The sequence below is a fragment of the Notamacropus eugenii genome, chromosome 5 (genome assembly GCF_028372415.1).
Source record: "Notamacropus eugenii isolate mMacEug1 chromosome 5, mMacEug1.pri_v2, whole genome shotgun sequence".
NCBI lineage: Eukaryota > Metazoa > Chordata > Mammalia > Diprotodontia > Macropodidae > Notamacropus > Notamacropus eugenii.
This window is the reverse complement of record NC_092876.1, coordinates 2,334,843-2,360,295: the sequence shown is the minus strand read 5'-3', so window position 1 is coordinate 2,360,295 and position 25,453 is coordinate 2,334,843. Positions and strand designations below refer to the sequence as shown.

Here is a 25,453-nt window from a genome sequence, read left to right as displayed (position 1 = left end):
CAACTGCGCAAAGGCGGGCCGGGCACGCTACGCTCTGGGCTGAAGCCTGCGCCTTCTCCGCCCGCCCGCAGCGGGGCACGCTACTCTTCTCCACCTTCCCCTACGCCAGGTGGCTCGGCGGGCACGAAGACTACATTTCCCGGCATGCCCATGCGCATCCTTCGTCGTAACCGGGCCGCCACTCACGCTGGCCGACTCGCGCTGCCCGCTGGGAAGGGTAGTTCCCGGCCAAGCGCGGCGCGCAGGCGCAGAGTGGCGTGGGCTAGTGTTGCTGTTCCGTGGCAGGCGGGCGAGCGGGCAGCACGACAACGGGTGAGTGACGACCGAAGGGACGGGACGGGACGGAAAGCGGGTCGGGGAATCATGCTCGCCGCTCCCCGCACGACCTCAGCGGAAGGGTGCGGTCCACCTCACGCCCCAACCCAGTCCGCGGCGGGAAGGGGCTCCGCGGGCGGGGCTTCTGTGAGCGGCGCGGGGGCGGGAGGGAGATGGGGGTGGGGTGGGACTGTATGCCGTGGCATTCTGGGAAATGTAGTTAGAGGAGCTGCTATGCGCAGTCGCAGTACCTCCAGGGCCCCGCCCTAAGGCTTTTGTCCTGTAAGTGCCGCCGAGGGCTTCGTGGTACCCTGGGAAGTGTACTTGGGGGCGGAGGGAAGGTGGGGAAAGGAATCATTTGGTCGTGCGCAAGCCCAGTACGTCCCGGGCGCCGCCCTAAGGCTTTTGTCCTTCGCCCCTCGGCATTCTGGAAGGTGTAGTTCCGGGCCCTGTTCTGCGCAGGCGCAGTGCCTCCTGCGGCGCTCAGGCCTTTGTTCTTCTGAGAATGTGGCGGCCGCGATGCGCGGTGGGAACGGTGGTTCGGGGGATGCATGTGCGCAGGCGCACTTACCTCGCAGGGTGGGGGCGGAGGAGCCGCTTCTGGAGGAGCTGGAGGCCGAGAACTGACTCCGGACGCGGCCCTTCGGCCGCCCCCTCCCCGCCGGCAGGGCCCCGCCCCCGCGACCTCCAGCCCAGGCCCGAGCCAGGTCCGAGGGACACTGCCCCGCTCCAGAAGCTCCTGGGGCTCCCGGGAGCCCCTCCCCCCAAGACCTCCTCTGCGTCTCCTGCCTCCGGGCCTTTGCCAGCCCCTCCCCCTCTGGGGATGCTGGGGGGGGGGGTGCCGGCCTCCCCCCCAGCGCCCCTCCTCAGCATCTCCTGCCTCCGGGCCTTTGCCAGCCCCTCCCCCTCTGGGATGCCAGCCCCCCCCCAAGCGCCCCTCCCCCCATGGACCTCCTCTGCATCTCCTGCCTCTGGGCCTTTGCCAGCCCCTCCCCCTCTGGGGATGCTGGGCCCCCCCCCCCCCCAGCGCCCCTCCTCCCCGCATGGGCCTCCTCAGCATATCCTGCCTCCGGGCCTTTGCCAGCCCCCCCCCCCCCAAGTGCCCCTCCCCCCATGGACCTCCTCTGTATCTCCTGCCTCTGGGCCTTTGCCAGCCCTTCCCCCTCTGATATGCCAGCCCCCGCCCCTCCCCCCATGGACCTCCTCTGCATCTCCTGCCCCCGGGCCTCTTCTGCATCTCCTGCCTCCAGGCCTTTGCCAGCCCCCCCCCCCCCCCCGGGGACGCCAGCCCCCCCTCCCAAGCGCCCCTCCCCTTGCACGGACATCCTCTGCATCTCTTGCCTCCAAGCCTCTTCTGCATCTCTTGCCTCTGGGCCTTTGCCAGCCCCTCCCCCTCTGAGGATGCCAGGCCTCCCCCCAGCGCCCCTCCCCCCCATGGGCCTCCTCTGTATCTCCCACTTCCAGGCCTTTGCCTGCTAGGAATGCCAACCCTAGAGAAAAGCAGCCCCCCAGAGCGTCTCCCCCCCACACACACTTTGTGGTCCATCAGGACCCCTGGCTCCTTTTCAGCCTGCAGGGTACCCCACCCACCATACTGGAGGAGGCCCTGACCTTAATCTCCTTCTCTCCTTGGTAGGAAAAGCCAGACTGCTGATCTGACCGATTCTTTGATCCCGGGATCAGTCAAGGGGCAGCTCCTCTGCTGGGGGTGACCATGGAAGACTTGGCCCCAAGGCTGGAGGACAGAGGTGAGAAGGCACCAGCACATGGGGGACAGGGGAAAGGCACACCTGGTGGTGGCCCTATACACTCCTGGAGTGGGAATTGGCAAAGCAGCCTGAGGTCTCCAGTGCAGTGCCTCAGGGGTCTATGCCCCTAAGCCTCCTTATCAGTGACTAGGATAAAGTCGGAGCCCCCCAGGCCCAGAGACCCAAGCCTGGGTCTCAAAGGCTCTCAACAAGGTGGTGGCTCTGGGTGAAACAGAGCAGGGACAAATCCTGAGTCTTACATTCGAAGTCTCACTTTCATAAGCCCAAGGTCAGTGAGCCCTAGGAGCAGGGCGAGAAGGATCTGGAGGTCTGAGTGACCCGCCAGCCCCAGTGTGAACCCTCGGGGACAGTGAGGTTTCAGGTAGCTTTGGGCTCCTCACACTCACCTGGGGATGTCTAAGGAGGGCCCCGAGCACTAGGGGAAGCATGAGAATTGTCTTCAAAGACTGGTCACATGGAGAAGAGGGCCTAGCCTCGAGTTGTGTGGGGAAACTGAGGCAGGAAAAATATTGGTCTGTTTAGGACTCTCCTGTAGTGGAGTGGACTGCCCTTTGGGAGGGTCTTCAGGCAGAGGCTAGAGATTCTTGAGGTACTCCCAGTGGGAGTGAGGGCCCCAGGAGACCAGGGCAGCCTGGCACACATCACTGAGACATGGACACAGGGCAAACCCCCCCTTCCTGCTATGAGACCAGGCCCTGAACTGGGGTGCTTGCCGTCAAAGAGTGCACTGTCCAGTGGATGAAGAGGACCCCCCTGCAGGGGGCAGCCTGGTGAGGGTGGAGGATGCTGCAGGGACCTAGGGAGGCCTGAGGCACTGAGGCTGGGCAGGGGTGTCCCAGAGTCAGCCCAGGGTGATGGCCCCCCTCTGGCCCTGAGGGCTCAGGTGGAGGCCTGCTTCAGTGAGCCCAGAGCTTGGGGGGGAGCCTTTGCAGGGGGGATCTGGCATGGGGCTGGCAGGGCAGGTGGAGGCTCTGAGCACAGCAAGGCCAAAGACCCCCAGGGCCCATGGCCACCCCCCAGGTCAGTGGCTCTTCACCCCACGTCTGTGCGCTCAGGGTTGTACTGTTTGAGTGACTGAATTTCAGGAGAATTTACCTGGCCAGCTGTCCTCAGAGCTCAGAGCCCCATTCTTGGGGCCCGTCCTCTCAGCCCCTTCACACAGAGGGCATGGGGGCATGGACATCAAGCCTCACAGGCTGCAGATGGAGGCCTTCCGCGGCCACATTGCTAATCAGGGGCAGAGGGGTGGCACTACCAAGTGCCTGTTCCCAAGGTGGGAGTCAGAGCAAGCTCAGGGAGCCCCCGTCCCTGCCCTTCCTGCCGTTAACTCCCCCAAGGGAGTGGAGCGTGCTCACAGACAATAAAGATAAAGGGAAGGCCTCTGGCAGGGGCCTGGGAGCATTCCAGGCATGGGTAAGGACCATCCAGCCTCAACCAGAGCTCATGATTCCATGGTGGGGGGGAGGAAGGGGTCCAGAAGGTAGTGCGAGGCTGGGACCCCCAGAGCCTCCCTCCTCAGCTGGGGAGACCAGGCCTTGGCTCCTGGGACCCTGCCTCCCGAGAGCCTCACTCAAACTCAGCCGTCCTCTCCCCAGCTCTGCCCTTCCAAGACACAGCTTTTGGACAAGAGAGGAGCGTGAAGGAGGTCCCAAAGGAGGACAGGCGATCTGTGCTACTAGCAGCCACCCCCCAGGTCAGTGCAGGTCTTCTCTCATCTCTCCAGGTGCCCTTGGGTGGGGAGGGTGAGGAGGACGGCCTCTGGAAGCCTGTGGTGACCAGAGCTCCTTCTCTCCAGTTCTCAGGGAAGGAGACCTCCCTGGCCTCAGCCTTTGCCAGTGCTGGGTGGAAGAGGCCTTGTGGCAGGAGGGGAGGGAGGGGATGAGCATGTGTCCAGCACCTGCTGTGTGCCAGCACGGTGCCCACTTGTGTGGTCTCCACTGATTCTCATGACCAGCCTGCCGCAGGTGGGGGGGTGCTATATTATCATCGTCGTTACAGCTGACATAGCAGTTGGGAGGGGACAGAAGAGGATGGGAACCCAGCTCTTCCTGTTTCCAGGGCAGAGTGCTTCCCTCCTGCTGGTGGTCCCAGCAGCCTGCCTGGGCCGCCACCCTGCACAGGGCAGGAAGGAGCGAGGAGAGGGCGTGGTGTGGGGTTCTGGCGCACAGTAGGCGCTAGGTAGATGCCATCTTGTTACCTGCATGAGGGGTGGCTGCCATCAGAGTGAGGAGAGGCCAGCCCATGTGGGAGCAGAAGCCCAGACCTTTCTTTAGAAATCTTCTCTGGCTTGGTTAAACATTACTCCTCCTCCACCCTTCCTGGTTGGATTTTGCAAGGATGGGACCATTGACGTTGGGGTTCCTTACACGTGTGGCCTGAGTGTGCCCAGGATTGACCTCCAAAGCCCCTGGGCCACCCGGGGTTTGGGCACTGGGCTCCTCCGCGTGGATCCCAGGGTTCCCTCGTCTCGTGCTAGGTGGGGGGTGCTGGGCCTGGGCCAGGATTCAGGAGGGCTGTCAGTGGCTCTGACCCTTTGGTCCCCACTGGGCCCCTGCAGTCCGTGTCTCACTTGCTCTGTTGGAGGGGATTCACTCACCCAAGACCCCGGGACGGCCACTTCTAAGGGCTGGCTTTGTTTTAATAAATTTGTCATTTCTCTTTTAACATTTTTTTGAGTTCGACATTCTCTCCCCTCCTCCCCTCCCCCACCGTCGAGAAGCCAGCGTGACATCAGTTGTACCTGTGAAGTCATGCAGAAGAGATTGCTGGTTGCCTTTGGCACAGCCCCTCCTTTCTGCCCTCCCTGTTTGACCAGTCAGGTTTCGCTCCCCAGCAGAGTGGCTTCGGGTATTCTTCCCTCTTGGAAGAGAGGAGGCCCAGGTATCCGCCCTCCGGCTCTGGGATAGCAGGGCAGTTTTCCTCGGTAATTTCCTGGGTTACGATGCCCAGGCCCATCTTTGATCGTGGTTCCAGGTAGTCCAGCAGCATTTAAGTGGTCTCTCCTTGATCCACTTCTAGGCCGCTTGCTTTTTTCTAGCAGATAGTTCACACTTTACTCTGTTTTTTCATTCTTTTGGCTTTGCTTATGGTTTTTTAGGCTCTCATGGAGCTCTGAGCTCCCATTTGTCCAGTTCTGTATTTTAAGATGATAGTTTTGTGCCTCTTTTACCAGACAATTCTTTCTTCCTGATTTTCTGCTGTCACTGCCATTTCTTTCCCTGCTTTTTTCCCGCCACTCTCATCTTTCCTTAACTCCTCCAGGGATTCTTGCTGGGCGTGTGTCCGGTTAGCACGTTTTCTTTGAGGCCTTGCTCCTAGGTGTTTTCACATGATTGTCTTCCACGACTGTGTCACGTGACCGTTGTGGTTGTCGGCTTGATGTTCCACTCTATTTCTTGACTTGGAACTTTACGTTAAAGTTGGGTCAGCTCTGAGGAGAAGGGCATTGTCTCGAGCTTCGGGTGTTTTTGTGCCGATGTCTTCAGAGCTAGTTTTGGGGGGTCTGCAAGGATTTGGTGCTTCTCAGGGGATGTGATTGGGGGAGAGGCATGATCCCTGCTTCCTTGGTCTGCCCCCTGGTCTTTACCCAAGAAGGGCCCTTGTTCCTGCTCCCTTGTGACTGACCACAAGTGCCCCTCTTGGCCCTGGGACTGCAGCTCATAACTGTGGCTAGGCAGTGCAGCAGGGTCCTGCTCCTGGTGCCAGCTCAGCACCACAGGCCTCCACAAGCAGACCAGTTGTGTGAGCCCCCTCACCGCCTCTGTGTGTGCGCTCCTGGAGCTGCTGCTGCTGGTGCCCCTCCCTGCAACCTCCCAAGTTGTCTTGGGCTAGAAAAAATGTCTGACATGTTATTGGCTGGGCTTCTCCTGGATTCAGTTTGAGGTGTTATTTTTTAAAGTTTTTTGGAGGGGAATGATGGCAGCGTTCAACTGGGTTGCTGCATAGTCTCTGCCCACTTGAGTGCACCTCCTAAGTACATGTTTAGAGAGGTGGGCTGTCACTGCTGTGAGTGTCTAGACCCGCCAAAGCCGAACAATCAATAACTATTCATCAACAGGCATTGTGTGAGGCCATGACAGTTCAGGGCAGCACCAGATGGAGTCTGATGAGGCAGCTGCCCTGGGTACCCTCTTTCAGGGACCAGGGGTATGGGGGGAGCTCCCTCTGTCACCCAGAAAGGGTCACCCAGGACTCAGGGTCCCTGTGGACTACTGCATTCCCCGTCACCAAAGAGTCTGCATCCTTGGGGCCAGCTGCACTCTGGCGAGGTCAGCCCAGACAGCCATCAGATGGTGTTGTTGGCATGGCCTTCAGGGTCCCTGTGTCTGCCCACAGGTACTCAAGGAGGAGGGCAGGGAGTCTGGTGTTGGGAAGGAAAGATAGGCCAGAGCCCTGAGTTGGGTCCAGGAGTGAACTGGAGAAGAGAGAAAGAACAGTGCTCTGGGATGAGAGGGGAGCCCCCTGGGAGTCCCAGACCTCAGTTGTCGCTGGACTATGGTGCCAGGGCTGCTGCAGTCTGGGCCTGGGGCACCTCCTCCCCTCTGGCCTCCCTTCTAGCATCAGGCATGAGGGTCTTAATCTTGGTACAGGTTGCTCTTTTTTCTACTTTTGCTTCTCCCAGCAAATGGGGTGATTCCTGGGTTTCTGCTGTCCCTGGGTACCTCCTGTGGGGGTGGTTTCCCTCCTCTCAGCTGATTGCAGCCCTCCCCACAGGACCTGAGCTTGGATCCTCTGTGGAGAAGCAGCCTTAGCAGCCTCTAGCCTTAGGTTCTGTCCTCTCCCTCACCCTTCTTTCATTTTTACATGCCAGTCACTGCTGCCTGCGGGCCCCTCACTGGCCTGATCACTCATTTCTTTCTGCATCGATGGGGATCATGCGATGCGTGTGTGGGGTTGGCTCCGTTCACATGATTCCTCCCTTTTAGTCCTCTTGCTTTGAAGATCTCTCTGCCCTCCACCCCTGAGAGTGAGCATTCCTCCTCACCACTTTTCTGCATCCTGTGGTTTTCCTGTGCATACATGTACACAAGTCCCCAGTCTTGGAGGGTCAAGCCTTCTTCTCAGATCCTCCCTTTGCCCAGTTGTCCCCCCAGCCTCTCTTGGTCTGGTTGAGTCTGTCATTCGTGGCCACATCACGTCATGCATGTCCTTAGTCTCTTGGGGAGAATCTTTCTATACTCCTCATTGGGTGACTGGGTTTTAAGCCCGGCCCAGTAGTTGTCCCCCGCTGTTGGATGGTGTAGGCAGGGCCAGGTCTCCAGGGTCTACTTCCTCCCACCCTGTTGTTTCTCTAGCCTCTCAGGTGTGAATGCCAACCCACCCTAGAAAATAGTGGAGCAGCTGTGGGCCTCCCAGACAGCTCCCTGGGGGTGGGAGGAAGGCACCATGGATGCCAGGATTGCTAGCCATCCTCATCCATCCATGCCAGGCCTGTTGTCCTCCCAGAGGCAGGGGGCTGGACTTGTTTGCTGCCTGTCACGGCATTGTGGGCCAGCAGAAGAGATCGGAAGCCCAGTTTCACACAAGTTGGGAAGGGAGGTGTTACGGTCTCATATTTTCTCGGAGACAACATGGAGGCACATGGGCTAGGCATTGTGGGTGCCAGCTGGAGGGCCTTTGTGTCTGTCACATTGGGATAACTCCAGGGGTCAGGCAGTAATTGTGGTGTAGACGCACCAGGAAGCCTCTGTAGCTGGTGCACCCCAGCAGGCCACTGGACCTCACCGGTCTGGGGTGGCTCCAGTGAGATGGGGCCCACTGACCACCTTCCTCCCCTGAAAGCACCTGTGAAGCGGGGTGGGGGCATGCTTGTAAAATAGTAAGTGCTTTTAACAGTTAAAAATCTCAGCTGTTTCGGTGTCATTGGTTTCCTTTATAACGCTGTGCATTTTAGGTTATGACTTAACCTAGTCATTCTGAGGCTTCCCCAGGATGGGGACAAGGGCTCTGTGACACAGAACAAAGTTGGAAACTCCTGACCAAAGGGACTGCCCTAATGGAAAACCCTGGAAAGCCTGAAAGATGGCCGTGGGGGGCTGCCCAATTTCCCTCTTTCATCCCAGGTCATTGTATCCATTGGGGGCTTTGGGATGCTCGGCTGAACAGGGTGAGGGGCCAGCAGAGGAGTGAGGTGGGGTCTCCTTTCCATGTGCCATTCCCTTCCTCAGTTGTTGGTCTTTGGTGCATAAAGTGACCCTCTGGTCACATTCATGTTCATGCTGGGCCCCTCAGTCTGGTAGCAGGACTTGGTAGTTCTCTCTGTACCCATGGTGACTTGGTGACTCAGGGCCCATGCACCAGCCCCCTGAGGGTCAGAGCCATCGTTGGCTCTCAGTCTGTCAGTGGGGAGAGGTGACAGCTAGCCCCCACCTTCTCCCACCCTGATCCTACCCATTTTCCTTAAAACTCTCCAGCTCTGACTTCTTCCTTGGGTGTTCTTTTTTAGGACTTGTCATGTTGGCCATCGCCTCAGCCCAGCTGTGTCTGGCCGTGTGTCCAGCCCTGAGGCAGCACATGCTCAGAGCAAAGGAATCCCTATTCCTGATGGGGTGGGGGGGCATGAGGCAGGGGAAGTGAAGGCAGGAGAGAAGTGTATTTACACGTGTGTAGGGGTGGTGTGTACGTGTATGGGTATATATGTGGGTGTGCATGTAATGTCTGTGGGAATGTGTGTGTGTGTTTGTAGTGTCTGTGTATGTAGTTATAGCAGCCACTCTGGATGTGCATGCTTATTTCCAGATAAACTCCCTGCCTCAAAGACAAAACCAAAATGTTCAAGCACCAGGAAGCCAAATCCATCATAGTAACACATCTCTACACATTATCAGTGCAGGGAGCACAGCCATCCCCAAGCCTTCTCTCCATCAGGCTGCCCCACAAACAGGCTTCCTTAGGCAAAATCGCTCCCTCTCACTCTCTCTAGCTGCTCTGCTCTGCCTGCTCTCTCTCTCAGCTGCACCCTTCCAGCTCCTCCCACCATCGGCTCTGTGGGCTGAGCCACAGGTCCAAGCACATCACGTGGGCTTATTAAGGGGCAGGAAAGATCTTCACATTCCCTTAACCTTACAGTTGTATGTACTTGTGTGCATATTTACGTGTGTGTATGGGTGAGTGCACATGTGTTTATGCGTATTTACTTGTGATGTGTCATGGGGCAGATGGGGAGGAGATAAGTGACGCACACATTTGTACGTGTACGTGCGTGTGCGTGCTCAGCATAAAGATGATGTGAGTCGCTACAAATAAATGCCAAGTTGCTAAATCCTACATAATTTTGGGTTTGGTTTGGGTTAGAGGAGGGGCACGGTCAGAAAAGGCTTCCTGCCAGACACAAGGCCTGAGCTGCATCTCAGAGAAAGGAGGGATGGGGGTCTTCCTACAGAGGGCTTGGAATATTTTCTCTTAGTTTCTGTTTTTCATTGAACAAGCCCTCATTTCCACCGCCCCCGAGCCTCTCTCCCATTGGCTGGCTGGCCCAAGGATCCCTTTGCTTGCATAACCAGCTGTAGCGCCAGTGTCATATTCACAGCGCCTGTGGTGACTGACCACATCAGCACTGTTCTGAATCGCAAAGTGCAGCAGACTCTTCACATGGAGGAGAGAAACGAAACATTTATTCAGACACCAGAAAGCCAGATCCATCCTCGTAACGTCATCAGGCCTTCCCTCCTCTCACTGGCAGCCAGCTTCCTCTGACTGGTCTGACCAGCTTCCTGCTCCAGCCCTTCAGCTCCTCCCACCACAGGCTCATGTGACTCAAGCAGGGCACATGGGCCCGTTCATACATTAACAGTACGCCAGCCGGGTTCCTGGCCTGAGGAGGTGGAACCCTGGGGTCAGCAAATAGAATTCCTGGACCTCTCTCAGAAACCCCTTCACCCTCTGGCTCCCAGGCAGTGAGCTGGGGAATGCAGCCCCAGACGCCCACTAGCTGGGGCCCTGGGTAAGTCACTTCTCGGGGATGTCCTGGGGTAGTTGTGAGGGCCGTAGGTGGTAGTCGGTGGAAAGACCCCATTAATGGTTGTTGTCCTTCGTCTTTGGAGAGGACCAAAATGACATCGCCATTGTAAAGTGAAATTTCATTGTGTCCCACCACGGCTGATCAGACCAACACGAGCTTGGAATGCTCTACCACAGGTTGGGCACAGATAGTCCGTGTGAATATTTGGGGTAGATGCTCCAGATGTGCTCATCCTGCGTTTGCTTTGTGCTGTCTCATTTCTGCTTTGCTCAAAGAGCACAGCACCTTTTCTTATGTGGGCACGCCATGCTAGCGGTCCTGTACCAGTATCTCCCATGTTGCACAGTCAAATCCAACATGCTACCTTGGTCATGGCTTTCCTGTTTTTGCCTTCCTGGCTTTTGACTTACTATTTTTATTGATGCCTATTGTTTTCCCATCCTGTCCAGTGTTCATTTCTGAATCTGTCCATTCCCTGCCCTATGACAAAGAGCTACGCAACTGGAGTGGTGAGCCCCCAGCCCTAGCCCTACTAGAAGGGTGATCCATGGGATCTGTTGGCTTGGTCATTGGCCACCCAAGGGCCCTGAAAGTGTTAGCAGTTAGTCCTCCCCACCCAGGAGTCTGAGCTCCAGTGTGCCTGTCCACTCCCAGCCCCATCTGCATTATCACTTTTCACTTCTGGGATCCATTTTCTTTCCCCTTCTTGGGGTGATCCTCCCTGCTCAGCTCCCACACCCTCATTCCATTGCCCTAATGTAGGCCTCCCTCAGACTCCCCATGGGACTGGGAGCCCCCAGAGGGCAGGGCTGTCTTGTGTCCTGAGAAATGCCTACTGATTGACTGCACGCTAATAGGTCCTTCATGCCTTCCCTGTTCCCCGCCTCTTACCTCCCCTATCCCCAGAAGGGAGTACCTGATATGCCAGGTCTAGTTCCAGGCATGTTAGTTGTCAGTCGTTTGGTCAGTAGACTAAAGTAAACACTATGTGCCAGTCCCCTCCCCATTCTGATTCCTTAAATTCACTGTCAGTTGGTGTCTCCTTTTTTATCCATTGGTGACCCTTCTTCTTTCCCAAGTTCAACCTCTCTCCCTCCTCCCCCAATGACACCCTTTAGAGAAGGTGGATCCATTCCTTAGTCCTTTTGAATCCATCTGCTTGGTTGCTCTCTTGGATTTCTGGCATTGGGGATGTGTAGCAGGAAGGCCTCATATCCTGCTTTGAGCTGAAGGCTCCTTGTGCTTCGTGGATACTGAGGATTAGCTGTGCCAGAGACTCATCTGGGCTGGGCCACCTGTGGGGAAGGCCCGCCTCTGTTCTCTCCTTGGCTCTCTAGGGACCACAGAGTAAGCCTGCACCGTTCAGCCTGCCTTGGCATTGATATCTTGGTGGTGTTGGATCTTCTTTCTGGGGTGATCTACAGATATGATCAGAAGGTACTTTGCTCTCACCCTTGAAAAGTTCTGGAGACTTTTCTTAAAGTATTTCTTGAAGGGTGCATTTCCAGTTTGGTGGATTCTTGTTTCCAAGGTCAGTTTCTTTGGCTGGTGGAGAATTCACGTGTCATTTTTAGCATCTTTGGGTTTGGCTCCTCTCATCATCCCAGCATCTTTCCTGCCCCCTTCTCTCTTCTGCCCTACCCCCATTCTGGTGTGGACCCTCAGCCCCTCAGGCCTGGATCATCACAGCCACTGCTGGGGGGCTGTCTGCCTCAGGGCTCTCCCCACTCCACGTCACCCTTCTGTCAGGCACCAAAGGAATTTTCCTAAGGTCCAGGTCTGGTGTGGCACCCCTGCCCCAACTCAATAAATTACTGTGGTTCCCTGTTGCCTCCAGCATCAAATACAGAATGCTTGTTTGATCCAACATGTTGACCTCCTGGCTGTCTGGCAGTCTGGGAAGACTCTCCTGCTTCATCCTCAGCTCCCAGCTTCCTTCAAGTCCCAGTGAAACTCTCATCTCCTTCACCTCCTACAGAAAACCTACCTTTCCACCCTCTTCACTTGGGCACCTCCCTGTGCTTCTGCATTGAGCTCTCTTTACATGTTGTCTCCCTATTAGACTCTGTAGGACAGGGACTGTCTTTGGCCTCTTTTGAATCTCCAGCACTTAGCACAGGGCCTGGCACATGACTGACATACATAAGCTCTTGCCAGGCATGATGCTAGGTACCAGGGATACAGAGCAAGACAAAGCTGTCCCATCATCTCGTCGTGTCCTGCGCAGACGAACCCCAGCTGGGATAGCCTGGAGAGGGCACAGCCATGGGCAGGCTCAGGCAGGAGTTAGGTACTCTCTATGGGCTTTTCTTCTTTCTGATGTGCCCAGGACTGCAGCCTGTGAGGATCTTGCTCTTTGTCCCACAGCCTGTGGCTTCTGTCCCTTCTATCCCTCCCTTGCCTGGACCCTGGGGCTTTGGATCTGGGCTGGCTGGGCCCTGCCCCTTTCTCAGAGAGCCCCTGGACCCAGACCCTGAGTGGGCCTGGAGGCCTGTGGGTGCCCTTGGCCAGTTCTCTGGCTTCATTTGCTGCCCTTGTGGGTCATCATTGCCATCTGTGCTCTCCCCCAAGGCTCAGGGAGCCAAGCAAAGCCTGAACAAACCATTGCATCCCGAGTATTCTCTGCTGTCTCTCACTAAAATGACCTGAAGGGCCAGGGTTCAAATCCTGATTGGCTGCAGGGCTGTGAGGGTGGTATAGTACTTCACTTTCCTCATCTATACCATGAGGAACTTGAACTCAGAAGCCTCAGAGTCCTACAAGTACAATGCAGAGAAGGGCACTCCAGCCTACCGGGAGTGGGGAGGGCTAAGGCTCATCGAGGCTCTCCACCAGGGTCCTTGACCTGGAAGCCCATCTAGGAAGCCTCTCTGGACTCAAGGGACCCAGCGGCCGGACAGGCAGCATCACTCACTGGGGCCAAAGGCACAGTTCCCAGGGAATTCTTGCCCCCTGGAAAGCAGGGGTGGGTAGCTGGGTACTGCTGGCCACACTGCGGGGCGGGGGAGTGAGTTTCCTGTGAGGTCCCATAAAGACCAAGCTGTGTCAGGGCTTTAGCATCATCCTGGCAGCTGGACTGTGTCCTGCTAGGGGGCCCCCTGTGGCCTTCCCCTCATCCCTGGAATGGCAACCAGCAGGCCCTTGGAAAAGGGAAGCATAACATGGTAGGGACAGAGGGATCTGCCTGCCTCCAGCACAGCTCCATGAACTACAGTATCTCCCTATTGCCTTCAAAGGCCTTCATCGCCTGCTCCCTCCTCCCTAGCACCCCGGCCTCACAGCTTTTCCTCCCAGGCTACCCTCCACCTCAGCCCTGCACAGTTCTCATACCTGGAATGCTGCCCTCTCTCTGTGCTGACCACTGGTCTCCTTTAAGTCCCAGCAAAAATCCCCTCTTCTCCTAGAAGCTTCCCAGCCCCCCACCCCCCACAATTTCAGCACCTTCCTTTTGTTCACTGTTTCCCATTTATCCTGTATGGAGGCGGTGTGTGTTTGTTTGCATATTGTCTTCCCCACCCGACTAGAAGCTCTGTGAGGGCAGGGGAGTGCCTGGTTCATAGTAGCTGTTTAGTCAGTGCGAGCTAGCTGACTGAGGTGACACTAACTATTGTTATAAGAATAGCTAGCATTTCCTTCAGATTTGCATGGGTCATTGTCCTGAAGTTTAGCGGTAAAGCTTTGTCCATCTCAGTGACCCTGACTCTCGTCAGCCACCTTACCAAGAGGTCCTTTGTTAGCCTTTGCTCCCAACTCCAGGAGCTTCCAGGCTTCCTGCCTTCCTCCCTCAGGTGCCTCTGCTGGACTTAGTACTGGAGAGACTCTTGGAGGGTGACTCAAGGAATGAGAATCGTTCTGCTGGGCTCCCAGGGCAGAGCTCGAAGCAAGGGACAGTAGAGGAGGAGAGCTTTTGTTGTGATGGAAAAGAACTCTCCAACAGGAGAGGGAGTTGCCTCACTTATCTCATTTGATCTTCCCCACAACCTTAGGAAGGAGGTACCATTATGACCCCCATTTTACAGCTGAGGAAACTGAGTCACAGAGTGGTCATGTGACCTGCCCAGGGTCACACAGCTAATATCTGAGGCAGGATTAGAACTCGGATCTTTCTGACTCTAGCACTCTAGGCTCTGTGATGCCTGCTAGCTGCATAGCATGGTGTCTACACAACCTCTGCCCTTAGGGAGGTGACTACATGTGTGCATATAGGCATATAAAAGACCTGGGCCTGCCAGGGTGATCTCTCTGGGCTTTGTGTGGGAGGTGACAGTGAGTTGCATCTTGAAGGAAACCAGGAATGCCAGAAGCCATTCCAGGTGAAGAGATAATCAGGGCAAAGACATGGAGGTGGGAGATGGGAGAATTATGTGTGCATGCAGTAGCAACATATGGAAAGGTGGTGAGTTTGCTTCAGACATGTTGAGTTTGAGAGATCTACTCATCTTCCTTATGACCATGACAAGGCTGGGGTCCCTGGTGAGAGAGGGTAGAGAAAGCAGACAGGAAGCTTCAGGAGAGACCCGTGGGGGGATGCCTCAGGTCGGTGGATGGGACCTGGATGCAGAAAGGTCAGGAAGGGGAGAACCAAAGAAAGATCCTTCAGCTGAGGCATGAGGTCAGAAGCCAGGCTTCCAAGGGTTGAGAACAGAATCTGAGGAAGAAGTCAGAGTGATAAGTGTAGACAGCTTTTCCAAGGACATGAACTGAGAAGGGATGGCAGGATCTCCTGAGAGAGGGTGTGAAGGATGCAGAGACTCAGGCAGATTTGTGGCAGTCTGAAGATAGGAAGAGAAGGGGGTCTGGGAGGAAAAGGAAGGACTTCTTCTTTGTCAGAGCCTGGAGGGGAGCCGTAAGACATGGAGAGGGGGGGCCCTCCACAAATGGCCACCTTGCTGTTCTCAGGCAGATGGGCCAAGTCTCGTGCTGAGACTGAGGAGAAGAGAAGGTTTGGGATAGGGAGGTGGGAAAGGCTTGTCTGACCGCAGGAAGTGTCCTGCCAAGGGCCAAGGACAGACAGGCCCATCCTCTTTCAGGGTGTGAAGAGGAGCCAGGGTAGATGGGGGGAGGGATGTAGTCAGCTGAACTAGCCTGCTGCACCCCTCAGGTCTCCCAGGCCTCCTTGTGGCCAGCTCAGATCCGTGGTGTCATCAGCACTTGGTGGGAGAATAGAGCTGGTCTGTCACAGCAGCCTACACACATACACACACACACACATACTCTCTCTCTCTCTCTCTCTCTCCCACCACACCCAACTCTAGGGGCTCCCTAGAAGGTTTTCTCTTTGGTACACCAGCTCTTAATAGACTGGCTCTTAATAGACTGGCCCTGTCCTACCGTTCCAGCCTTTTTACATCTTACTCCTTTCCACAAATTTACTATCCAGCAGCCATCATATAAGTCAGCAAGCATTTTGTTAAGCCCCTATTATGTGCCAGACACTGAACCAAGTGTTGGGGATACAAACAGAGGGACAGCACAGTCCCTGCCTTTGAAAAGCCTACAGTCTGATCAAAGAGACAACATGGAGATGACTGGACAGACAAGCTGTATGTAGGACAAAACAGACATGATGAACAGAGGAAAGGCCCTGGACTTGAGAGGTGGAGGAAGCTGCCTGTAGAAGGTGGGATTCTAGTTGGGACTTGAAGGAAGCCAGGGAGGTCAGTAGTCGAGGTGGGGGGAGGACGATGGCCAGAGAGAATGCCCAGAGCTGAGACATATCATGGCCTGGACACCAGCATGACTGGATGGAAGAGGACTGGAAAGGGAGGAGAAGGCAGCCTATGAAGGGCCTTGAAGTGTCAAGCAGAGCATTTTGTGCTGGATCCTGGATGACAGGGAGCCACTGGAGTTTATTGAGTAAGGGCAGTGACCTGATTAGACCTGTGCTTTAGGAGAGTCACTTTGCAGAGAGATTGGAGGCAGGCATACTCCTCTCCCACCCTCCCCATAGGTACTGCAATAGTGCAGGTGTGAGGTGATGGGGGCCTGTACCTGGGTTGGGGGGAGGGGCAGGGTCAGAGGGGAGAAAGGGGCCTGTTGGAGAGATGCCGTAAAGGTGAAATCAACCAGACATGGTACAGGGGTGAAGTGGACCAGAGATGGGGCAGAGGTGAAATGGACCAGAGATGATGAAGAGGTGAATTGGACCAGAGAATGGGCAGAGGTGAAGTGGACCAGAGATGGGGCAGAGGTGAAGTGGACCAGGGATGGGGCAGAGGTGAAATGGACCAGAGATGGGGCAGAGGTGAAGTGGACCAGGGATGGGGCAGAGGTGAAATGGACCAGAGATGGGGCAGAGGTGAAGTGGACCAGGGAATGGGCAGAGGTGAAGTGGACCAGAGATGATGAAGAGGTGAATTGGACCAGAGATGATGAAGAGGTGAAGTGGACCAGAGAATGGGCAGAGGTGAAGTGGACCAGAGATGGGGCAGAGGTGAAGTGGACCAGAGATGGGGCAGAGGTGAAGTGGACCAGAGATGATGAAGAGGTGAATTGGACCTGGTTGGGGCAGAGGTAAAGTGGACCAGGGATGGGGCAGAGGTGAAATAGACCAGGGATGGGGCAGAGGTGAAGTGGACCAGGGATGGGGCAGAGGTGAAGTGGACCAGGGATGGGGCAGAGGTGAAGTGGACCAGGGATGGGGCAGAGGTGAAGTGGACCAGGGATGGGGCAGAGGTGAAGTGGACAGTTTTCAGAACCATCTTGGATCTAGAGGAGCAAAAGTGAAAAACCCAGGAAGGCTCCTAGGTTGGGAGCCAAGAGACTGGGAGGAAAGGGTTGCCCTCTACAGTAACAGGGAGGCAGTACTGCGTGCTTGCAGTTCCCCAGATACAGCATGCTATCTGTACCCTTCTCTGGTCCTTTGTCCCCTATGCCTGGAATGCTCTCCCTCCTCACCTCTGTCCCTTAGCTTCCCTGGCTTCCTACAAGACTCAGCTCAAGCTCCCTTTTGCCAAATCCCTTTCCCATCCCCTCAGCCATAACACCTTCCCCTGGCTACTCTCTCTGTAGCTTGTGTGTCTGTTTCCTTTCCCTCATTCCCTGGCCTTCTCACCAGCAGTTTTCCTCACCTGGAGGGGCTTCAGCTCCCAGGAGTGGTGAGGCCCTAGCTTGAATCTCCCTTTCAGAGGGACTTAGGCCATGTGCCCTTTACCCCCACCTCACTCACTCTCTGGAGTTCTCCGCCTTCTCTTTAGTAGCCTTGGTACCTCCTAGGCACCTTTCCTCCTCTTCCATCTCCCCTCCCCCATTCCAGCTTCTCTTTCTGAGGGGTTATCTTTCCCCATTATAATACAAGCTCCCTGAGGGTTGGGACTGTATAGCATTCTTATCCCTAGTTCCTGGCCCTTAGTAGGCCTCAGTTCACTGATTGTAGAGTTAACCTGGTTTATTACGAGGTCATGGTTAGGAAAGGAGGTGAGTGGAGCCAGATTGGGATGGTGGCTGGGGACAGTTTTGAAGGACGGAGGGACTGGAGGTCACAGTGAGAACAGAGAATGGGTTTAGGGGGTTGAGGCATTGGAAAAGATGAAGGTTAGGCAATGGTGGTGAGTTGGGCACCCTGCTAGTGCTAGGGAGTGAGAGACAAAAGCCAGATAGGCTTTTCTGTTGGAGAAGTGATAATGGCATCTCTAGGTATGGGTAAAACATATGGTGGTAGTTTGTAGGGTACCCAAGAAGCCAGGGGCCTCCAGGGGCTGGGGAGGCCTCCTTCAGAAGGCAGCCTGAAACATCTTGTAAGGGGAACTGAGGGTGTTTCTGAGGCCAGGGTAGGGAGAGGACAGAGATGGGAATCAGAGAGTGACATATGAGAATAATTGGAAGAGTTAATGGGAGTGTCATACAGCTAGAAAGAAGACTCTGAATGTTGAACAGAGGAGGAAATAGGAAGCAACTGCAATGAGCTGTGTCCCCCGTACCCCAGGCCTGCTTCCAGGCTGGCGACCCAGAAAGGAGAGCTCTTGGTACCCAAGTCCTGGGCCCTGTCAGGTGGTTCAACATCATAAACTGATGGGATCTGATCGGTGACAAGAACACGAAAGAAGAGACCTGACCATTGGCTTTGCTGCTTCCCCACCCTGAGGACCATGGGTGGAACCATCCCATTGGACTTGCAGCTGAGCCCCTCCCCGAGGTGTTGTCTCCCACATTCGAAGGGGAGCCCCTGGAAAGCAAGGACTGTCCCTGGCACTTGGCACACAGTGAGCACTTAATAAATGCCTTCTCATTCACTCAGTTTATTGAGGAAGGGGTGGCCTGGCTGTTTGGGAGGCTGTGTGCTAGATGGGCTGTGGAGCAGAGGCCAGTCAGAAAGCTCTCCAGGTTGTCCAGGTGAGAGGCCTTGTGAAGAGAGAGACTTCTTGGATGAGAAGGGGTGAGGGAGAATGAGTTCCTGGGGCCCCCTGGCACAGGTCAGGCTCTGCTCCCCTCAGCCACCTCATCTCCGCCAGGCTCTCTGTGCTCATGGAACCAAGGCCACACTGCCCACAAGGCACCTCCTGACAAGGTGGGGGGCCATCCTCTCCCTCTCTTCCTCCCCCAGTCTTATCCTCCCAGATCTTTCAGGCCTTGCTTTTGCTTGGCCGTAGGCCTTGTCTCCTTCTCCGTCCCCTCTCCCTGGTGATGCCATTGGCTCCTATGTCACCAGCCTCTGGCTGGCCATCCCCTCTCACTCATCACTGCCCAAGCCAACTTCAGAGAAGCACATTTCAGAGCTAGTAAGGAACTCAGGCAAGAATTCCCTCCATGAGAGACTGGACAAGTCTCCATCCGTCCAGACAGCAGCCACCCCCTGCCAGGGCAGCACATGGCAAGACTTGGCAACAGCCCTGATTGACTAAAGGGATTCCCACTTACCCCCATCCCTACAAATTTATTGTTTTTTTTTTTAAAGTAACAGAAGTAGAACAGCAGTAATAGGCCACTAGGAGGTGCCATAGTGCAGCGTCAGGAATGAGGAAGATTCCTCTTTCTAAGTTCAAATCCTGCCTCAGACACTTCATAGCTGTGTAACCCTGGGCAAGTCACTTCAGTTTTCTCATCCGTAAAAAAGAGCTGGAGAAGGAAATGGCAAAGCGCTCCAGAATCTTTGCCCAGAAAATCCCAGATGGGGTCGTGGAGAGTCAGACATGACTGAAAACGACAAATACAGTAATAATACTAGCTAACATTCATGTGGCTCCTCTAATGTGCCAGGCCCTACAACAGGCAGGACAGGGCAGCCACACAAAGGATGGAGTCTGGTGTGGTGCTGGGGTGTGGAGGGTAGCCCAGCACAAACTTTACCACTGTTAACAACCCTGGGAGGTGGGTGCTCTTCTCGTCCCCATTCTACAGATGAGGAACTCGAGGCAGGCTTAGGTAAAGTGACTTGTCCAGGGTCTTCCTGCCTCCACATCCAGGACTTTTCTCCCACCTTCACCTTCCTGTAACTGAAAAACTAAATCAAGTACAGCCCTTGTAACAGGAAGTATCTGCCTCTTTCTGCATCTTAAGTCTGTCCCCTTCCTGTCAGGAGTGGTTGCTTTTTGGGGGGGGAGGGGGCGGGGGGTACCTTTTTCCTGACCTCAGACTAAAAGCTTTCTCCAGCTTTCCGCCCCCCACACACACACACCCCAGGACAGCCCCTGGGACATTCAGAGAGGACTCTGGTGGCCTCGAGTCTTCTCTGCCTCCTTCCACTGATTCCCTCCCCCCTTCCCTAACCGAAACCATCAGGATCCTCTGGGAAAGGCCAGGTATGAAGAGATGCCAGCACTCAATGCCTGGAGAATTCCATTCAGCTACCGTGGGGTGCCCTGGGGGCCAGGCTACCCCCCACCCCCCAGCACAATGCCAGACCCCATTCTTTGTGTGACTACCCTGTCCTGCCTGTCATCTGCTGGCATCTCTCCCCACCCCCAGCTTTTCAGCTCAGTGGCCACTATGCTTGTGGCCTCTACCTCCTCCACTGATAAAGGTCATCTGTGGAGCATCTCCTACATGCTCAACAGTCACTTCCTAATAACACCTTCTAAATTTCTGGAAGGTATCTGTAAACAAACAGATATGTAAACTAAGCCCTACTGTGTGCCAGCCATGGTGTGAAATGCTGCGGATACACAGACAAGAAATATGTGGACAAAGAGAATGTTTCAAGGAAGGGTTCTCTTAAGGCTCTGAGCTTCCTGTGGGCATGGGGCACATAGTAGGTGCTTACTAAATGCTTCTTGCCAGACTGCCTAGGAGCTAGGAGAATCAGAGTCGAGGTTACATACCTCTTCCTTTGCTCTTGCACTGCGGGGCCCTTGACCTTCACCCTGGCTTCCATGTGTCCCCTTTCTAATGTGTACCCCTGGTGACTGAGCGCTGGCCCTCCCAGAACTCAGTTCCCTGTCCATACTGTGACTCTGTCCTTTTCAAGGCAGAAGAGACAGGTACAAGGAACCGTCAAGAGCTGCCCTGCCTGCTTTCAGCCTGTTGGCATCGCCACCAGGGAAACCTGCCTGCTCTTTTGTCCTTGACTTTCCTGTCAGCTCAGGTTAACTCTGCCTGAGGCAGCCCCACCATTTATTTTTGTCTATCCCGTGCTTCATGTTCGCCCCCTGGTATTGTCCTTCATGACCGCCATGTCACATCAAGGGACTACAAAACTCCTCCTTTGCCTCGCCCTCCCCCCCAGTCCAAACTTCCAGGTGTCCTCCATCATCCAGGTCTCTACCCCCACGTCTTCCTCCTTGACTCCTCACTCACCTCACAGATGAACCTGGGTATTTCTGCTCCTCAGCATCCCTCCCTATCTACTCACACCATCACATCCCTAGTTCAGGCCTTTGTCTTCTTGATTCCTGGTCCCCTGCTGCCAGAGCCTTCCTCCTGGGTCCAGGTCTGACCCTGATGCTCCCCTGCTTCCCGTTTTCTCCTCAGGTGAAGATGTGTGGCCTCGGCTAGGCAGGGTCCAAGGTACCTTCTGAAAGACACAGGAGGCCTGCGCTGGACAGATGGGGTAGATATCCCATGTTCAGCTTCGGGCTGCCCCTCCATCTTCAGCCCCCTCAAGGTCACATCCTCTGATTCCTTCACTGAAATGGAAGCTCTCACAGCCTTCCCTCCACACTCTACCACTTGGGCATCTCATCAGCTCTCATGGATTCTCATATCCACGTTCTTCCTGGATGCCTTGAACCAGATAGGAGCCAGGTGACCCAGAGGATAGAGCCCTGGGCCTGGGCTTAAGAAGACCTGCATTCACATCTGGCCTTAGATACACTCCCTGTGTGACCCTGGGCCAGTCACTTAACCTTTGCCTAAGTTTCCTCATCTGTAAAATGGTCATAGTGATGGCCCCTTCCCACAGAGTTGTGGATATCAAATGAGATAGTAATGGTATGGAGCTTAGGACAGTCCTGGCTGTTGTTGAGCTTCTGTTTTCAGAGGACCAGCGTTGTCATAGATGAGGCACAAGAGTCCTGCGTAAGCTCGGTATAAATGTTAGCTATCATTTTTAGGTGTTAGTGAACGCATAAATGCGTTTAAAACAGAGTCTTCCCTGCCTCCTGCCTTCCCTGTTAGCCACCCTCCTCCCAAGAGTGCTCCCGGGCTCCTTGCCATCCCTCAACCCCAGATCCAAGCTGGTGCCAAGGCCTGCTGCTGGTCTGTCAGACACAAGCTCTTCTCATCCCTTTGTGCCCAGACTACTGCAGGAGCCGGTCCGTGGGCATCCCAGCCACAAACCTCTCCCCATTCCAGCCTGTCTTCTTGTCTGTCAGAAACTCAGATCTGACCATGTCATTCCCCTGTTCAGTAAGTTCCAGGGCCTCCTTATCCACTCCAGAATCCGATATAAAATCCTCGGCTTGGCCGCTTCAGCCTTCTCCACCCACCTCTGATCAGAGCACTGACCTCCTCGCTGCTCCCCAAGCCTCGTTGCTCAGCTCTGGCCAGTGCTGCCCTCTCCTCGCCTTCCCTCTGTCAATTGCCCCCCATCTGTATCCCACTTGTAGCCTCCCCATTAGTCCAGGAGCTCCTTGAGAGCAGGGACTGTCTTTGACCTTTCTTTGTACCTCTAAATGCTTATTGACTGACCAAGTGGATGGATGAGTAAAGCATTTATTAAGTGCTTCCTGTGTGCCAAACCTGGGGCTAAGTGTCAGGGACAGTGCCTGTTCTCCAGGGCCTCCCCTTCTAATGGGGAGGACAGCACCCAGGGAAGGGCTCAGCTGCAAGTCTGATGGGACAGTCCCACCCAGGGTCCTTGGGGGTGGCAGCAAAGCCAGTGGTCAGGCCTCTTTTTTCATGTTCTTGCCCAATCAGATCCCATCAGTTTCTGATGTTGAACCATCTGACAGGACCTGGGATGTGGGTACCAAGAACTCTCCTTTCTAGGCCCCCAGGAGATGTAGCTATGCTTTTTCCAGAAGTCCTTGTGTGGTGTCACCTCTGCAGGGGCTGCACCCCTGGAGTTGCTGCTTTCACAGCTGTTGGGCCTGGGGTCTGGAGCTCTCCTCATGAGGAGATGGTGGTTTACGGTGGTGATGGTTTGATTTGCCTGGTATACGCTGCTTCCTGTCTCTCCCTGAGGGTACCTGTGCTGGGGGTGGCTGGCCCCCTTCCCCAGCTGGTGGCCACGAAGAGTAGACTGGAAGCAGGGCTGCCCTTGCCAAGACTCCTGCGCCTAGCCTTGAAGGCAGAGATTGTGGGGAGTAGGAGGAACTGGGCAGGATTTGCAGTCAAGGAAACTGAGTTCGGATCCTGGCTTTTCACTCACAGCTTGTCTGACTTTGGGCCACGTGATGCCCTGAGTCATAGAAAGGAGGTTGGACTCCCACTCTAAGGCACAGAATTTGACACTCATGTGACATAAACCACTTCTGTAATGATTTTGTGTGGCAGAGAATGAACCTGGACCAATAATTGCTCGTGTGATCTTGGACTTTGCAGTCCAATAACCAATATGTATGTGTTTTCCTGCCCAAAAACATCCTAAAGAAGTCACAGAACCCGAGAGGGCCAATCCAGGGAAACCCCTAGCTGCAGGTGTGCCCAGTATCTGCTGGATGTCCCTGAGAGGCGGGCAGAGGGAGCCCTCTCCCCCGGACAGCAGCAGCAGTCTTCTTGGCACACCTGTCCTGCTGGGGAGTCTCTAGGGATGTTTTTGCACCTTGCAGGTGCAGATCAGACTGCTCTCTGTGGGAGTGGCCCCCCACTGCCATGGACCCTCTCAGGTTCACACCCTGCTCCCCATAGTGGCGGCATGGGCGGAGAACGTTCCAGCAGACGTCTGGGGCATCCACGGCTGTCCGGCCAGGCTGACAGTGCTTCCTCTCCTCTTTCACTTCCCCCAGATGCTCTCTATCACGCTTTCCCCTCGGGAGCTTGCATTTCCTCACATGAGAGCTTCTCACCACGCAGGGAGCTGTGGTCTGGCCAGGGTCACCTCCTGCAGCAGGCCCTCTGCTGGCTTTGTTTGATGCCAAGATCTGGAATATTTGGGCATGGGTCCTTGAGACCAGGGCATTTGGCACAGATTCCTTAGAGCTTCTGTGTGTCTCTTTGCAGTAACTGACTTGGGCTTGGCACAGGCCAGCTTCCTCCCCCATTCTAATGGTTTTCAGACCCTTCTGATTAGATTGGTGAGAGCCATGGCCAATGCCTTGGGAGCAGCCTCCATCTCTGGCCAGGAGCCCATCACCCCCTCATTGTCAGCAGTTGTCCAGAAGTCCAGGCCTAGCCTCAGACGTGATGTCTCCAGCTTTTAGTCTCACGCATTGGAGGCCCTTGGTAGCCCTGTCACCTGGTGACCAGCCTTTGGCCCCAAGTGTAGCTAGTCACCCACTCATTCATTCAGCAGCTGTTTACTGCTCAGATCTGACTATCCCCAACTCCAGTGACTCCCTCTCACCTCCAGGATCCCATGCAGAATGCTCTGTTTGGCGTTTCCAGGGCCCACCAAGGACTTGTTACTCCGGTGATGGCACAAACAAGACCCAGCATCCCCACCTCGGCTCCTGGCCTTCCTTTGGGCTGTCCCATGGACCTGAAAGTTCTCCCCAGCTTCCTTTATGTTCTGACTCCCATCATTGCTCCTGCAGGAAGCTTTCCCCCAAGTCCTCCTCATCCTAGGGCCTTTCCTTGATTCATGATCCCCTCTTCTTTGTGTATATTTCTCTGCACATTGTCTTCCCCATTAGAGTACAGGCTTCTTATGGGTAGGGATTGTCCTTTACCTCTTAGCACAGTGCCTGGCACATAGTAGGTGCTTGGCAGTGCCAATTGACTGACTGACCTAATAATCATCATTGTTACAAAAATAGTACACAGCTTTATGATTTGTAAAGCACTTCACAGACATGTTCTCCTTTGGTCCTTCCAGGGGAGGGAGGGAGGTGCCATTAGGATCCCCATTTTATGAGAAAACTCAGTCAAGCAGAAGTGACTTGCCCAGGGCCACAGAACCAGTAAGTAACTGAGGCTGGATTTGAACACAGGCCTTCCTGACTCCAGGCCCTTTGTTCTGTCCACTGCACCCCCAGCTGCTTCCAGGCCTCCGTTGTGCTGATAGAGGGGTCACCTTCAGCAAGGAGTGACACCAAGTGGGGCTGGGACGTGTGACTGACCCCCTGTGCCTTCTCTGCCTACAGGTTTCCCCAGGGGTCCCTGAGATGAGCAGTGCATGGCTGCTCCGCGGTCCAAGCACGTCTGCGTTTCAGGAGTCAGTGACATTCAAGGATGTGTCTGTGGACTTCACCCAGGAGGAGTGGGCGCAGCTGGATCCCACACAGAAGGCCCTATACCGGGATGTGATGCTGGAGAATTATGAGAACCTCGTCTTCCTGGGTAAGGATGGCTTTGCTCTGGGCTCAGCTACTGTGTGCCAGAGAAAAGCCTGGCAGACCCTGTTCTTCCCAGAGGAGACACAACCTAGAAGAAGCTTTAGCTGCAGAGCCCAGGGTACAGATGCCAGCAGTATCACTGGGATGGTCCCAAGGCCCACCCTACACTCTCCCTCCTTCCCACGGATCCCCTCCTGCTTCTGGAAAGGCTGGGGGCAGTGTCCTCCTCAGACCTCTGGAAGTGCCCCACAGCAGGTCTGGGATGGCTTCCTGCCCCCTGTGCTTTCCCAGAGGGCTGCCCCTGACACCTGGCAGATCCTTACCAGAGCCCTCCTGCCCCAGTTTTCCCATTGGTCCCACGCATGCCATCTTCTGCCCAGGTGGTTGTGAGGCTGCCAACAAGCATTGTCCAGTGAACAGGATTTCTGCCTTCAGGGCTCAGTAATAAATCTTCTCCTCCTTTCTGTCCCCATCAGGGCTTCCCATGAGCAAGCCTGAGGTCATCTCCCAGCTGGAGAGAGGGGAAGTGCCTTTGTTTCCAGAGCAGCCAGAGTTTTTCACCAGTACTTGTCCAGGTGAGTACAAGCCTGCAGGTAGAC

General features: G+C 55.3%; 1 protein-coding gene across 2 annotated transcripts in view; it reads left to right on the top strand.

The window, feature by feature from the left end:
• Positions 1–212: 212 nt before the first annotated feature.
• Positions 213–25,453, top strand: part of LOC140508064 (uncharacterized) — a 36,125-nt gene continuing 10,884 nt past the window's right edge. Inside the window, exons 1-5 of one of the 2 annotated variants that reach the window (XM_072615787.1) lie at positions 213–312; positions 1,952–2,063; positions 3,680–3,777; positions 24,663–24,858; positions 25,331–25,429. In XM_072615787.1, coding sequence (XP_072471888.1) covers positions 2,030–2,063; positions 3,680–3,777; positions 24,663–24,858; positions 25,331–25,429 — 427 coding nt within the window. In that variant the 5' untranslated portion in view covers positions 213–312; positions 1,952–2,029. Of the gene's footprint in view, positions 313–857; positions 1,023–1,951; positions 2,064–3,679; positions 3,778–24,662; positions 24,859–25,330; positions 25,430–25,453 lie in introns of those variants that run through there. The other variant, XM_072615786.1, reaches the window with a different exon arrangement.